The 17,187-nt window shown below is 38.5% G+C and overlaps 1 protein-coding gene across 1 annotated transcript in view; it reads right to left on the reverse strand.

Moving 5' to 3' along the window:
- Positions 1 to 17,187, reverse strand: part of CFAP299 (cilia and flagella associated protein 299) — a gene marked incomplete at its 5' end in the record, with an annotated part of 227,455 nt that overhangs the window by 137,743 nt on the left and 72,525 nt on the right. The window contains one exon of the mRNA XM_082051216.1: positions 7,517 to 7,607. Within this exon, the coding sequence (XP_081907342.1) occupies positions 7,517 to 7,607 (91 nt within the window). The remainder of the gene's footprint in view (positions 1 to 7,516; positions 7,608 to 17,187) is intronic.

Below are 17,187 nucleotides of genomic sequence, written 5' to 3' on the forward strand. Positions count from 1 at the left end.
AACAACTTATGCACACAACTGACATTCTTTGAAAACAAAATAAAGTCTTTAGAAATATTTCTTATATTAGTTGTTAAATTATATTCATGCAAGTACGCTGACATTGAGGATCAGTCTTCTGAACTGACCAATCATAGCTACTTTAGGAAAACAAAATGGTTAAGTTTGGTTTAATTTACCTATAGTCTGTGATCACCTCTTTGTCTGTGTTTTAGTGATGCTCTTTGATGGTTCAACAAAACATTACCCACTTCAAGGAGTTCTTTTCCTTTTGAGAAATCTACTTCTTCAAGCTGATAGGCCACGATGGAAGTTCTCCATTGCATGTGCCAGTGCTTAACACAGCCTACTGTCATAAATACAATGAGATGAACCGCAATGTATGTTTGATCTATATATCTATAATTGCATTTGTAATGCAACCTATTTCCCCAGTTATTCTTTACTGGGTTTGCACTCATCTAGGTCCTATTCAGTAGAGACCTCAGGTTACATTTACACTGGAACATGTCTTCAGGAATCCAACAGAGACCATGTGTTGCCACACATGCATCTTGGGATCACAGGAGCACTAGTCTTATCACAACATCCATAAGAGGATGGTGCTCCTGGAGACCAGCTTCTTGTATAATGTTTCTTTTTTTTTTTCCAGTTAAAGCCAATTAGTGCATTCCAAGATTGCTTGGTGATGCAAGATCAATGTGTGGTAAGTGGGACACACTGAGAGACTTGTTGCAAAAATCACTCTCCTGATCTCAGCTCAAATGCAAATGTAGACACACTCTCGGTAGTACGTGTATGTAATCACTCATCAGTCCCTTTCAAGCTGTCTTTACAAGGAATCAAAAACTCCTGCTGAGACAAATAAAACCAACCACAAGGTCTTTAAAAGGAGCTTAACTGATCTTGGATTAATAGCAGTTAATGTATTTATGCATTTTGATTGGAATTCTAAGTTAACTTAGTGGTCTTCTGATGACAGCTAAAACACTTCAAGTAATACACCACATCCCTTCCTGTCAGCTGATCTGAAACATGATCATTTGCCACAGTGCAAATAATTTGCAGTTATTTGCAGCTGTTGTGTCAGTGAAATTATACAATTAATGTACTCTATAAAAAGTACTCAGCTTTCCTAACTTTTGTTTCACTTTCAATAAATTACAGAAAAGAACAAAGAAATATGAGATGCTCTGTATTTCTCCTCTTTTTCCGCATTCTTTTCTACGTGGAGTATCAATTTTGCAGCCTCCTGATGCAAAACACACTCTATCTAACAATGCAGTTCTTAGGTGTTTAAAACAATCTACAACCCATATATTAAATTAGAACGATTTCTTACATGATACTGCACCTACGACTGATGGAGAAGGAACTTGGGGAAAAAAAAAATTAACTTGACTGATTCTTTTTACAGATATTTCTCCAGGACAGATTTGATAAACACAAAGAAAAAACATATTGAGTTTAAGAGCTGTCTTAGCGTGCTGTATAAAAACTTTAAGTAACATTCTTTGCTTGCTTTCTTATCCCTTCTCTTTTGCCAATACTTCACGATCCTACAAGTGAAATAACAGAAATAAAACTAGACCATAAACGTACAGCCAGAACCCTTACAGTTGTTTTTGAGTTTCAGAGGACTCTGGATTCATTGACTCCATTTCTAAGCATTCCAAGTGCTTTTATACTTCATTACATCTGTTGCCAAACATTCATCAGTACGCAAACAGTAGCAGAAAATCCCACCTATCATTTCTGGAGAAAAAATACAAAGAAAAAAGGTTCCGCTGGTCATCTGCATAAGAAGTCTCATCAAGTAACAATTTCCAGACGTTCCTACCCCCTTTTAATGGAGGAAACATGCATACTAGGCCGTTAAGAGATGGAAGACAAATATTACATCTAAGTACCGGAAACACTGTTTCATTTCTTTCATACTACACTCTTTCAAATGAAATTGAATACGATATATATTTTGTATTTCAAAGCCAAAAGTGATTTGTTTGAAATGAAGTTATGATTACCTGCATGACTTATGCAATTTCCATAGGGATTAATTAAATAGACAAACATAGGTTCAGTTAAAAAGGAAATAAACATTTATGTAAGACTCTCATTTTCTTGACAGGGAACCTTTCACAGATGTTGGAAAACAGTAAAGGGGAAAAAAGATCATGTCAACACAATATTGTTGGTAATATACGACACAATCTTACGCTTCATTGAGTTTTGAATACAAGAAACAGGTATATTAGAACATGCCTAATTCACAAGTTTTTCTGAGTCAGGAACAGTGGTTTCTTTGAATGGCTCTAAAGGAACAAGCTGTAACCCGTACCTTCATACAGCTTCAATGATACCCATTTCAAAGGCAAAAAGGCCCAGCCAGCTAACTCTTTTCACAGCCAATACTCAGCACAGAAAAAACTAAACAAGCTCCATTCTCCTAGGCATTAATTTTATCTGATCTCCTGGTTGTAGTTCTCATGAAACTGAGGACAGGAGCATCAGGTTTTTGTTTGTTGTGGTCTTTTTGCTTTCATTTGTTTTTTGTTTGTTGCACCTTTTTTTTTTTTTTTTTTTAATTTGTGGGATCTACTTCTTTTCCCCACAAATCAGTGGATCAGGGGGAGAAGGAATGAATCCTTAGCTTACTAATGTTCCTAATTTCCATCAACAAATTCCACCTTATTATTTGAAGAACTTAAATACTTTTGATGGTGACACCGATGCCTTTGAGACCATAACTAGAACTTTTTCCCATAGCCATGAAATCCAAATCAAGGCTTACAGCGTACCTATGTTTTCAGATATCTACTACAGTGTAGCTGTAGTCTTCCTCTCTGCCCCATTACCCAAGCCTCTCTCATAAAATATCAGCCTCAAGGTATTCACATAGTACCTGTGAGACTTGCTCTGTGACACATAAAGGAGTTCCTAAGTCTTGCATAATTTTCTAAGGCTTTTGTAAATACAAACTATGATATCCACAGAGCCTTTATCACACTGAATAAACAAGTAATATTTAGCGCATACCAGAGTATAGGTGAGGGCTAGATAGGGTAAACATACACCTGTGCAAAGAAGTCAAGATCTGTCTGCTTGCCAAGTTCATCTGATCATAAGGCTCACACTGAATTTCATGAGGACATGGAGAATTCACCAGTACTGTCAAAATCCATCAGGAGTCAATTGTTTCCTTACCCCACAGCCTCGACTAATTTTTTAAAACTGGCTTCTACCTCATACATCTTATTTCTCTTACAAACTCTTCTGGATCAAATTTTTGAATGGAAATTGTTAATAAGCAAATACAAGCATTGCACGCTCCTGTCACGACAGGCTCATTTTAAAGAATTAACCTCCAAGACCAACTTGACAAATAGATGACCTGCAAAAGCTGATATGGAACAGAAAGGACATAAGAACCTCAGCTAATGAAGACACACAGAGTGACCAAGCACAGCTGAGAATTTTTTTCTTCCGGGTACAGTAAAGTGCAGTTTCTGAGACTGGATGCTTTTCAATCCTCCTCCTCCCATTCTATGTGAGAAAAGGAAGACATTTTACTCTGTTTTTTTGCTTCTTTTTTATTTTGCTTTTGTTGGGTTGATTTTTAGTTGTGTTTTCTTTGGCTGGGTTTGATCTGTCTTCATGTTTTTTATTGTTGGGTAGTGGGTTTGAGGGTGGAATTTTTTTTGTTTGCTGTTTTTTTGATCTTGTTTTTATGGTTTGGGTTCTGGATATATATCAAGAGAAGACAAAGAGAAAATAACTTTCTGGCAAAGGTTGACTTCTAAGGGTCCTCACATACCAGCAGAGGTCACACCACAAACACCAGACAAGAGCATGGATGCTGTTCCCTACATGCAACATCCCTGTCACTGTTGCATGCAGAAGTGCTGCTAACCCTTAAAAATGGCCAAGCCTTGCTGTAGATGATGCTAGAGCAAAGTATGACAAAAAGCTTTATCAAGATCACACTCATTGAGCTTCTGGAAAGATTTTTAGACTTTTTCTTTTTCAGCTCCCATTTCTGCAGTAACCCTGAAGTCTGGCTCTAAAGCAGGTAACCATATCAAGCAGCATTAACTCCTCTTTTGCTGAGGACCACCACCAATCATGGCAGATAATCTCATCCTGACAATTGTCATGTGTGGGGATTTTTGAGGTAGACCACAGAGCCTCAGAAAGCCCTACCTGGATGGACTACAAAAAATTAGTTTTATGTTGACCAGTCTTTTGTAGAGAATCCCAAGGATTTAATGACCTTGCTCATTAGTTCAGAGAGACCCAAGTTGCTATTGTCATGTGGTCTCCTTCAAAGGAGAATGGGAAGCCATATGATAACTCCCTGCTGCATCTCTTTATTTTATTACACCAACCTGTGGGACTTGTAAGCAAGCCCCATGGCTTGCACTGCCTTCATCTCAAAAGGAGGAGCAGGTTCTAGACATCATCTACTGAACAGAGAAGCACAGAAACCATTGAAGCGCCTCACTTACTAAGCACAGGCAGGATCCTGCAACATAAGCATTGCTTGGCAACAGTTTTAGCTTTCCAAATAGGCAGTGTTTTCTTCAGGTAGGTTCATCTTCTCAGCAACCAGCCTACGTGGTCTTAGAGCCCACGTGCAATCCCTAAAAATGTAAAGAATAGTCTAAAGAGGTAATAATAATAGAGGTGGCACTGTCGAGATAAAAACAAACGAATGAACAAACATAGTTTCACACAGGAATGCCTTCTCTCTGTTGGTTCATTAGGCATGCAACAATTAAAAAAAAAAAAGTCTTCTGTGTGCATTTATGATTGCAGCCTAGAAGCCTATGTTCTGAATCACTATTTGAAATGCATTCCCACACTGAAGTGTATTAAGAAAACATTATGAGTTCTCCTGTAAACCAGCAAACTGCAGGTGGGTCAGAGTTGAGGCTGATATTTCATGCTTGATATACTTCATTATGCCTAGTTATGTATTGAATAGCTGGTAATAACACTCACTGTTCCAAAAACTTTTGATACATAACCAGAGGCTGTTTTGAGGGCTTAGAAATGTTATCACTGCAGGAGGCCTGGGAACTTGGGAACTGACACCAGCTCTCTTCATTTTGGTGGTACCTTTACTATTTATTTTTTATTTTAATTGGAAAGGCTAGCCCATAACTTATGTACCTTTATGTTTTAGAGGTCTACATGTAACTACACAGGCTGAGTACTAAAACCTTACTAGCTCTTCCCTGAATCCAAGCTCTGCTTAACACAGGGGTGGTGGCCCCTGCCTGCTTGTTCCAATGTCCTCTTCCACAGCAGCATAAGGATACACCATATGAGAGCAGAGAGGTGTATCCAAATTAGCCCAACATATGAAGACATGCTCAGAGCACCAGAAAAATGAAACAAACAAAAAAAATCTCTGAAAAAACTCATTTGTTTGTATAATTTGGGTTTATAAAATCCAAGGAGTTTTAAAAAATCATTTTAAGCATATGAACCTATTCTACCTGTTTCTGTCCAAGTTTCTCAGGGCTAAGTTTCACTCAAAGAGAAGAATCTCTAGCAGAAGCTTCCAGGAGTTCCCAGACTGCACTGTATCCAGTTTCAGGTTCAATTAATGCTACTGCACTGTATCCCAAAGACTGAGATGCCTATTACCAACCACAACTATTCTTTTTCCTCCTTAGGCCCTCTAAGATAACAGAAAAAAGCACATTTCATTTCCCACCCCAAGATCCACACAGCATCCTGTCAGCACCATGAGGGGTCTGAGGTTTTTCCTCCTCCTGACCTATGGTTTAGGGCACCCTGGCATCAATCTGCAAGAAGGTCTCAGCCAGCCCGAAGTCCTGGACTCAGCCCTGCTGCTTTTACATAAAGTCAGAAAAAAACCTGTCAGTATTAAGTGATAGTGCTTTCCTACGCTGAAAAGGGTTCTGCGTAACTCAGTAGTGCCCCCAACTGTAAACCGGATAAATTACATTTCCTTTTACAGGATGCTCTGAAAACTACAGCCAGAAAGGGACCTATAAGAATAAGGTGCTACAATTAACAATTCCCGCCCCCCACCCTTTTTATTTTTTAATGGCAAATCTATGGAATAAGTCACAGAGTGCTTCCATTTTCAAGGCTAAACCATCATGGCAATGTTCCACCCTGTCTCATTTCTGCCATATATTTAACCTATGGTGTCATACATTTACCCTGTAGAAATCTCTAAATATCCCAAGAAGAACAGTTCCCAGGATATTTGTCAGCCAACTGAAACCACAAGGTGCTTGAAGCTTCATGAGAAAGGTTGCTCACATATATTGTGGAACCACACTTCAGGCAGCATTTCCTCTCCAAATTCTGGAGGATAACTAGCTATCCATAAAATAATAAATATTGACCTTACAATTATTTTACAGAGGGAGGGAGAGGAGTTATGCTTTTACTTCAATTAGGAGAGTTGAAGGAACACCAAAAAAATCATTAGTGCATACCTGATCAACTTTCTAAGCAAACAGAACCATGAAATAAGATCATGATCACTTCTGACTTCCACAATGCCTTTGCAGTAACTTTTATTATTTTTCTTTAAAGAGAGGCAATCTAACAGCCAGAAATCCAGGCTCCTGCTACTCTATAAAGAAGGCAAGAAACAGCACTATTCTATCTGAACTCAGCAGCAAGACCATGATGACCATTCCAGGCTAATTTTCAGTTGTGTTATCAAGTTTACATGGAAGCAAATTGAATCATGAAACCCAAAACTTCCCTCCTTGTACAGCATTCAGGCACAAACTCTTCTTCGTGCAAAGCCACGGCTATTGAAAAGCCAAGCATATAGGACCATCTTCCCTTTAAAGTGAAGGATATTGATCTAGCTACATTTACAAGTGGAAATTCATAAACTTCAGCAACACTGTCCCCTGAGCACACCTACATCAATGTGAGGTAATGACAGACACATCAGGAAGGATTCCCAAGTGGCATCTGCCAGCATTATCCTGACTGAGTAAAGCATGGGAAAGCACAGCACAGACAGCTCTGCCAGTGTGTATGAGCTGGCTGAGCTGGGAGGCACATGGCCATATTCATGTTTTAGACACAACCTATCAAGCACCCCTCCAAAACTCAGCAGGGAAATTCCAATAGCACTGATATTAATCAGTTTCAAAGAGGTTCTCCTAACAACCAGGTTGCATCTTCCTCTATTTTAAGCACACATGGGAATTAATTTTGCAAGAGAGGAATCTACAACTTGTTATGAAATCAGAATATACTTCACTAGATGTTTTTCCTCTTGTATCCTTCAGCTCATCACTTACCTTTTGTAGACTTCTGGGCAGTGTTTTCATATACTTTGCTTATTTTTAAAAAATTAACATCAACAAATTTCTAGGTTCCAAGGAATCTCTCCTAAATCAAATAAACTTTTTCAAATGTTCCACCTGAAGTTTTCCTGTCAAATACCTTGCTTTCCTATTCAGATTAATTTTTAAGCTGTTAAGAAGACTGTGATCTCAAAAGTACTCACAGAAATTTTTCCGGTACAATTGGCTTCCTCTCTTTCTGCCAGGGCCCGCAAAAAGTTATCTTTCAGTTCTTTTCCTACACTTGCTAGTGACCTAGGGAAAAAAAAAAAAAAAAAAAAAAAAAAGGTACAATTGCTACTAATAGTTATCACCACACACTTTGGGTTTACTGTTGGGTTAAGTGTTCTGTAAACATAAGGAGATAGTCCTCACCCTATTGTTGCTAATTTGTCTACTGCCTATTGCCTGTTCTGTTTTTACATATCCTTAAACCACTAATCAAAATTCATCACTACTGCAGATGTGCAATATAATAGCAGTTTATCAAAAGGTGACTTCTACTAACACACATTTCCAATTACATATCAGGAGTAATCTAAGTGCTTATTTTATTTGTCCAGAATTACGGTCAAAGTCATGTTTACCTAAGAATACCAAATTATCACAGTGTACTAACATAAACTTAAATAGATTTTATACCTTATTCTTCAGCCAGCAACTAACCCAATTAACTACTACATACTTGCACTGCTTGGTAGGGTCCATATAGTTTCTGTATCATTAAGCACAAAGCATGAAAAGAAACAACAATTTTGCTCCACAAAAACTGGCAAATACCAAACACACACAACCACACAGGAAAGGATACCATACACTAAAAATTACTCGTCAGTCTTTGAACATAGCACCCTACAACTCCGTCATTAAAAACAGGACACGCCTCAGATGGATAAGAGCACTGAATATTGGACAAACCCCCTCAACAAAAGTGTGATACTTTAAAATGGTTTCTGCAAATCTCTTAGCCTAATCTAAAAGCCTTTGCCATCTGCAGGGTCATTGCGCTCACTCCAGTGTACTTTGCACACACAAGAAGGAAGTGGAGACTTTTGAAATCCTACACTAAAGTGGCTTCACTTGGAATTTTTCTCCTTTTAATGCCTAAAGTAGTAAATGCTGATCAGAAAGTTCTGTATCAGGCAGCCCAAGGCAAACCAGCACTTCTGAGTCCAGTACAGATCTTCCTGAAAGGAGAAAGATTATTACGTTCCCCCAGTATCTCTATGTAAGTATTTCAATAAAAGCAGCAGCATCTGTCAATCTATTAATAAGCAGACAGAATCCATCAAGTGTATACTGCATCAAGCTTTAAATAAAAGAGTGTCACAAAAACTGAAAAACTCCCTTCAGAGAAAAACTCCCTATTATATCTTTAAACTGAGTGAAAAGTCTGCATCTAAGCTTCAAATCTCTGGTATAGAGCTATCAGGTCATTCTCTGGCCACTTTACTGGCTGTTATACAGAAGTACGTTGGTTCAAAGTTGTTTCAGAAGTGCATCTGCTGCATTGTAAAAATAAGAAAAACAAAGAGTAACATCTGGATTTAAACACCTCAATTACATACAAAAGAAGGTTAAGAAATGGAGTCTCAAATTTTCCTTTTCCTGTCCATTTAAGAATTCTAGATTCCCGAACTTCCTTTCTCTGGCAGATTTTAATACTAAATCAACAAAGTCCATGTTTAACAACTGTTCCAGCCAACTTCACTTGAAGTTTCTGGCTCCTATTTTGAACCAGAAGAAGGGTTAGGTGCCCAAAGATTATGTGCCTTTATCTTCTTAAATCTTATGTTCCAGCAAGAAACTTCACCTTTCCTTAAAAACTTTGTCTTCCTTCCATCCTTCAACAGCCAGCTAAATAGTCACTGACCACTTTCTGAACACTAAGTTGTACAAAACTTCTTCTTTAGTAAATATCACTACTTCTGCCACATCTGAAATCACTATTTCTGAAAAACAGGAGGTATCACTGGGTGGCCCTGTCTAGCTTAAAAATCATAGTGTTAAAACACAGAGTTAAAACACCGCAGGCGCATCACAGGTGTAAGATAGAGGTTCTTCACAGTCCTTGAGATAATTCCAAAAGTGCACCATTGTGCCTCACTTGCCGTGTTGACTACTTGGGGTCTGTTTCAATGAGTCTAACTTCTGAAAGATGCAAGATGAAAAAAGAAATCATCTGACATATATGTATTTTCTGTACACTATTCTTAGCGACAAAGCCCCCCCTTGCTCTGTAGATGTTTCAACATTTACAAACATGAGGAGAGGAAGACGTCTGAATTTTACTGAAATAAACTGGTTCTACTACAGCCTGCAAGAAATACCATCAACAACAATATTATGGCTGAATAAAACATGAGTAATGCAACAGATCATGGTTGATGTGACAAAGCAGCAAGATCACCTGGAGTAGAGCTTAGTATTAACTGACTAATTTTTGTAATGACGAAGAAACCGGGACAGAAGACCCCTCCCAAAAAAAGAAGGCAAAATTATTCTTCAGTCATATCTGAGAAATGTATGAGACGTTTGTTTATTTAGAAAAATATTTTTAGAAATAAATCAACATCATTTTACTCCTGCAACAATGTCCCTAATGGCCTAAAAGTATAAGAAAAGTTCATGGGACCAGTGAGTGCAGAAACAAAACATGAGATGGATCCTCTCTATCACATGTATGCACTTTTAACCTCTTATAAATCTACAGTTTTAAATATATACTATTACTGGATCAAGAAAAACAGAAGGTTAAATTCTAATCACAAAGAAAGCAGAAATAGGCTCAGGCTATTCTGAGGTAAACCTTTATAAATTTGGAAAACAAGAGTAGTGTTAGAGGGAATGCGGAACCTAACTTCTAAAGCCTGAATTCTAAAACTCCAGGATCTGGGAGCATTCCCTAGCATCTAAGCAAGCATTCACCTTTCCTGAGGTAGGAACAAAAATCTACTTGGTAGACTTCCCCCTTTTTTTAACTGGCAAGGATTCACTCTTTTATTTACTGTATGAATGTGTATGTTATTTCTTTGAGTGCTGGCCTTTATCACTTCTTAACCCTTGAGATGTGCACTCTATGCCTCACTATGCCAGCTCAGAGGTTCGTCTCTCCTCTCAGGACTGGCCCACACAGAAAAAAGGCACCTGTTTACCTTCAGAGAGATTTTCATCTAAGGTACAAAACAGTAAAAAAGGTCACATGAATATTCTTAAGACTGCTTTAAACCAGGCTCATTATGGTATCAAACGTAATCAATTACTAACTGACCTAAACAAACTCTCCACAAAGAACTGCAAGCTTCTGCAAACATATATTTGCATTTGAACGGGGTTTAAGAAAACCAGTTTGACTTAAATAAACTGTAGATACAGAATAGCAAGCTTCTGGAGATATAAGTGTGCAACGAATCAGTTTTAAAAAGTTCAGTTATACAAGGTTCTCACCTGAAGAAGGCCACATATTCACTGGGAAGATGCAGCATTTGTGGGAAAATTGTATGAGAATTTGTTACTAGCCAGCCTTTAAGAAAGGAGATTTTTCTCCCCCTGCCACAGCAGCGTGTACATTCTCTGCGCTCTCATTTACTGTTCAAGTAGGAGACTGAGAAAAAAAGATCAAGGCATTCCACTCCACAGAAGTTCCCCCACAAATAAACAGGCTGAAGTTTTGGGGTGTAACTAGCTAGGAATTCAGGAAGGCCACGTAAATATTTGTTCCAGCTTCCTGCAAGGCAAGATGAGGGAGTTCTCCAAACAGGGAGGGGCATCAAGGAATTCTCTAGCACCCACTAAACACTACTCCTGTCTAATGAGGGTTCCTTAATTTGCCGTGACTTCAAAATTGCTGTTTAAATCAATTTTTTTAAAGCTACTTCCTAAACTCTGGATTGGGCCCTTCATAAAGCTAAAGGATTTCAAATTATACACCAGTACAGAAAATATGCCAAAAATGCCTTTGCTTTTTCATACAAATGGGCAGCTTACAAGATTCCTTGAAAAGGACAGCACAGAATTTTTCATTATTAGCAGAAATCTATGCATCTCCAGCAACACACATGTAATTGTAACATTAATGCACTTACCGAAACTACTCCCACCATTCAGTTCATTCTTCAGCACACTTCCTGGAGGATGATTTAGAGTGTAAGCCCTATTTATGAGGCAGTGTTATCTCTTTCCAAGGCAATGATGCTAACTGTAGTTACCTGTATTTTTCACTACCAATGATATTTTTAATTATCACCTTCAACACATAGGTACAGGCCCACACCGAGAGTAGGATGTTACTGTGGTAGGTGCTGTACAACCCTACTGTCTGGGTGAGCTTTGAAACCAAACACCCAGACACAGAAAAGCCTGGTGGAAAGAGAAAAATACAGAAGAACTTTACTATTCACAAAAATAAAAGGGCTGCTTTTCTAAAGGAACTTGTTTGGGTACAGAAACTCCAAGTGATGTTAACACTATTAACTGTTGGTTGCTGGGTTTAATTGCATAAATTCAATTCTTTCTTTATGATGCTCCAAAGTCTCACTTTTAAAACGGTGCATTTACACACTATCTTTTTCCTTCCAACCTGCTTGCCTCCTTTCAAGAGCTTTTGCAATCTTCCACCATCCCACACAACCTTCTCACATTCCCAATTCAGACGCCTTTTGCTTGCAGCATGCTTTTTCAGTTTTCACTGATAGGTGTTAGTGAAGCAGAAAAAAAGGATAGGTCTTTTTGAACTTGGGTTAGGGCTCCTTGATTTTTATTTTGACAGGCTGTACTGTTTTTTTTTCCATTTTGTTTTGGTTCCCTAGGGCTTCACCTACTTTATTTTCTTACATCTCCTACTATGTGGGCTGTTCCTGAGAGCACTGGGCTCACAGTTAGAAACAGAACAATGTAGTTTAACTTTTAGGGAGCCATGGTGACCTGAAGAATGCTTTTTATCAAGCTGACATAATGGGAAGAACATTTAACAGTCACACTGTTATTCATTCAAAAATACACTCCATGTTCCAGTTTAGCAAAAAGCTGCACTGGAATGCACATTCTCTCCTAACTTCTGCAAAGCAGCTGTGTTTTGCAAACACCTGCTCCAGGATTAGTGGGGAGACAAGCATAAGAACTCAGTCCCAAAGTTTCTCCCTCATCTTGAGACACATAGTTTTTATTTTAAAACATTTGAAGCTTCAACCTCCCAGTGCCATCTCCTGAGGCAGGACTATTACTTGAGTACTGTTCCAAGACATCAGATATGTATTTGTTTTATCTATGTGAAGTATCCATGCTTTATAAAGAAGGGAGAGACTACAGTACAAGATTATACCTTAGAGACCAGCATGTAAGGCTGGGACTGGAAAGATCCAAGTTCATCACCTTGTTCTGTTACATATACGTGGTGCAAATCAATCTACAAGTTTGCTTCCATTTTAAAGAGGAAAAATGAGACAAGCAAAAAAAAAAAATCTTTGATGTACAATTAGCTGTCTGAGTCTGACCCCCAGGGCCTGGTCCTCTGCTCGCCAGCAGTACTCTTATTGTGTTCAAGTGATAAGGCAAAAACAGGCACCCAAAACATCAACTGAAACCACAAGGTTGGGTTTGGACTCCTGCACATACAGATGCCTCTACCTAGAGATAAACAGAAAGGACTTCATTTCTAAATAAGTATGATATGGGTCTGTTTAAAGAGGAGGCCTAGATTAAAAACAAAAAACAAACCAAACAAAAAAAACACAAACAAAAGCAACAACAACACCACCTAAGAAACCACCACAATTTTTTTAGTTCAGCTCTGTCAAATGAAGCCTGCTGATCCTACTATCCAACTTGACATACTGTGTTAACTTGCATTTCCCTGTAGCTGCTGTAAAGCTGCTATAAGCAACACCAGAAGGTAAAACCATCACGTGAACTTTCTTATATTTTACAAAGAGAATGATACAAGGAAAAAAAAATATTTAACTTTCTTTAAACATAAAATAATGGCATCAAATGACACTAGGCAACAGCATTTGTATAAATAGCCTCTGGCTGACAGTCTGCAATGTTATTACATAAGGTGTACGGCATCACAAGAGCAGAGGACCTAAGCAGCAAGGTATGGCTAAGAGTAAAATACAAATGAACTTAAAATCTGTTGTATCTCCATCACAACCTTGTGTATTGTAAAAGTGTCGTCTCTCTAAAACAGAGTGAAAAATCTTCAGTTAGAGTGAGAACAAGCTGGCTGTAAGGACACAAGAAGCGATGAGTTTAATGCTGATCTCAAGAGAAGGGAGTGAGTGTATCCATGTCCAGAACCGGGTCCAGTGTGACTGTGCCCAGTTTCACAAGGTCCTTTTAGTTTTTTGAGATCTCTGCAGCCTAAATGTACTCTCATACAAGCCCTCTGAAAACTCCCTAACCCGAAGATCTTCATATGAACAGTTCATGGCATACTGACATTGGGATGCACAGTATGTACTATTTTGTTAGTTGTACAATTTCATTTTAAAAATATTTTTACTGCATGTGTGTCTGTGCTAAAAAGAATGAACCCAGTCATCAAGGACTTAGATTAGGAAGTTATATAGAAAGAGAAGATTAAACTTGGAACTATTTTGACATTTTGAGGCATGTAAGCATTTGTAAAATCTGCTGTAAATTTCTTCATTGCTGGTTACATAATCAAACATACGGGAAATCCCTTTCTAAGGACCTTAATACCAAATATTGCACTGTTTAATAAAATGAACAAGGAACAACTACACTTATTACATGATATTTGAAACTCCATGCAATAAATTATCAAAAAAAAAAAGAAAAATTTGAGTTGCTTATGCACCCGCCTGGACACCTTCCTGTGTAGCCTCTTCTAGGTGTTCCTGCTCCGGCAGGGGGATTGGACGAGACGATCTTTTGAGGTCCCTTCCAATCCCTAACATTCTGTGATTCCCTTGAAAAGTTTCCAGAGCTTTTGCAAACTTAGTTTGTGTTGAGATGCCCACACCTGACAAAACACTGGCGCCAATATTTCAAACGGTCCAAGCTACTGGCAACATGGTGTCGCATGGGAGTGATTTAGGCTTCTGGTCCTGTCACTTATCCAACAATCACAAACTTAAATAAAAATAAATAAATAAAATCAAATAAATAATAAATAAATAAATAGGGATAAATAAATTTAAAAGTTTCTTTATCAGCTCTGGTTAAGGTGCTAGCATACACTGCTGCCTATTTAAAACAAGAAAGGGAGGAAATTCTGGAATTTTTCCCAGTGCAGCTGTCATCGCTTACTATCTATCAGAAAAGGTAGGTATATGTCCTCTATGTTGTACCTTCTGCATGAAAGAATTGGAGTCTAACTCGAGAAAGAAGCTCACCCAACTTTGGGAGGCATACTGAACACATGGGCTGCAGCTCATGAAAAGGAGAATTATTTTGGTCTGGCTGGGGATCTCTTTTTACTCATTCAAAGTTGGACTAGACACAGGCCAAGCCAGTCTCCTCACACAAGTCAGAGTAGCCGTGAGACCTTGATTCAGATGTCAGCACAATGCAAAAAAGCCATTTGGAGAAACACAACCATCTCTTCAGGTATCATGCCATGAGTGGTTAGGTCCATATTGCTGTCAGTTTGTATCACAAAAAGGTATCAAAAAGCTGGAAGAGAAATACAGCCTCCTTTCTTCATCATCAAGAAGTGAAACTGGCATCTAGAAGACTTCTTGGTATCACATCTGAATCACGACTGTTGAGGAGTGAAGTTGGATTGTTATTTTTCCACCCTCACAGGCTCATTTTTCTCAATGAGCAATAGCTCTTTCAAAACTCATGCCAAATGGATACAGAATGAGACACGAAACCCAGCTGTAAAAATAGGAGAAAAGTCACTCTACCTTCTTTGCGAAAATTACAACATCTTAGGGAAAAAAAAGGTAACATTTTGTAAAAAGCAAAATGAGAATTGCACATGGAATCTTACAGAATGACTTTATCAAATGGGAAAATGATACTTGTAGATTAGAAAACCAATATTTTTTTTCCAAACAAATCTAAAATTTGTATAGCATTGCAGGGCTGTAGAACTTTTCAACAGCACCCATGGCAGAAGTAGACTCAGTCTGAGTAGTTTACTGTCCTGTACAGCTGTTATACCCTACTCTTGTACTGTACAAATGCTACAGTACAAGGAGAAGTAGTGCTTAAGGTTCCAAGTCTTCTGCTTATGGAAGTAATCAGAAAAAAACACAGCTTTTCAAAGAATGTATAGAAATAATTGCATTGCCCTTAAGAAAAATGTTTCTTTCTGGTTCTGTGTTTAATAAATAAGATGAAAGTGAGGTAACTTGTCCACATAAACCACTATGTCACACATACAACCAACCAGAAGAAGGGTTTTGGTTAAGGTATGACTACTTTTGTTTGTTTTTTTTAATCATTGTTTTTGTTTGTTTGTTTTTCCCCTAAGAGAGACAAGATTATGACTGTAAGGACTCTGCAACATACAGTTCAGTCTCCAGGCTAAGTACAGCCCTTCGGAGGATACGAATTTATAATGTGTAGTATAAAAATTAAAGCAGCTGACAATTTCCCAGCAAAAAAATCTTAAACCTAAGTTTGGAGCCCTATCTGCAGCAAACTACAGGTAGTATATCTGTAAAAATGTTTACCACCTTCTCCACTGAAGGACAATCGAAGCACCAAGTACAAAAGTATCACTCTCTGCTTTTCCATAGACTACATAAGGTCCTTGCCCCTTTTAAATAAATGTTAACAGCCTTGCAAGTTGAAGCAGCTCCCCCTAGATCTAACCAGTGGTTTAATAAAACACATGGAGAAACTTGTTGCTCCCCTTCTTCCTTCACTATCTTAGCAAAAAACACTTGGTTTAGACAGAAAGGTGTCACAGGAGAATGAGGGAGGGAGGAGGAAGGGTTGAGAAACATGAACAATGGCCAGAGGCTGCTCCCAGGTTCCTCAAAACAACTGACAAAAGCAGAGTCTAATGCTGGGAGTAAGGCTGGAGCAATGGCTGATGGACACAAATATTTGGCAAATGCAGGTTCAAGTGGAATGGGGAGAGCTAGCACACACCTGCTTGTTCCACCTCACAAATGCTCCATTTTCGATGTCCAGTTTTTCTGAGGGGAAAAAAATTGAGGCAGTGCACTTAAATGAGGTGCTCTTATCTTTTTGTGCTTCGCTGGCTGACCATTATCCACTTCAATTACTTGGCTGCTATTATGCAAATGAGAAGGAAGCCAGAAGTCATGCACCTGTGTTTGCCCCTGTATTCAATATTCCTATTAAGTCCTAAAGCCCTATTATGTGGTAGACAGGCATGCGGGATTGCCAGCTCATGTTACAGTAGGGCAGGAGAAGGGCTTTTTCCAGCTCAGACAATGTTTACATAGAATTCAAGACAACACAGTGGTTAGACTTGGTCTTACAGCTTGGAAGAACAAAAACACTGAATGTTACTGAAAACATAGCATTTATTACAGCTGCTACTCTGCACCCAGATACTTTATGTGCGAGAAAAGAATAAGCAAGGTCCCAACCCGGCAGGCCTACCGTCAAACACAACAAACAAGTCCAGCTCAGACATTTAACTAAGCTTATGGATAACACAGTTTGCTGCATCAAGGCTCTACACATTTTCTAGTACAGTTCACAGTGCCAAGAGGAACGTTCTTGCATTTTGGGAGATCTGCTTCACTGCAAAAGTTGCCTCAAAACTAGGTCTTAGCTGTTCTGATTTACTGTTATTGAACAGCAGCTTCCACTTCATCAGAACCTCTCTTGTCAACAGGGTCACGATAAACACTTGATTTTGCCCTGTGCATGCAAGTTATTC

Source organism: Streptopelia decaocto, assembly GCF_964273445.1.
Source record: "Streptopelia decaocto genome assembly, chromosome: 4".
Lineage (NCBI taxonomy): Eukaryota > Metazoa > Chordata > Aves > Columbiformes > Columbidae > Streptopelia > Streptopelia decaocto.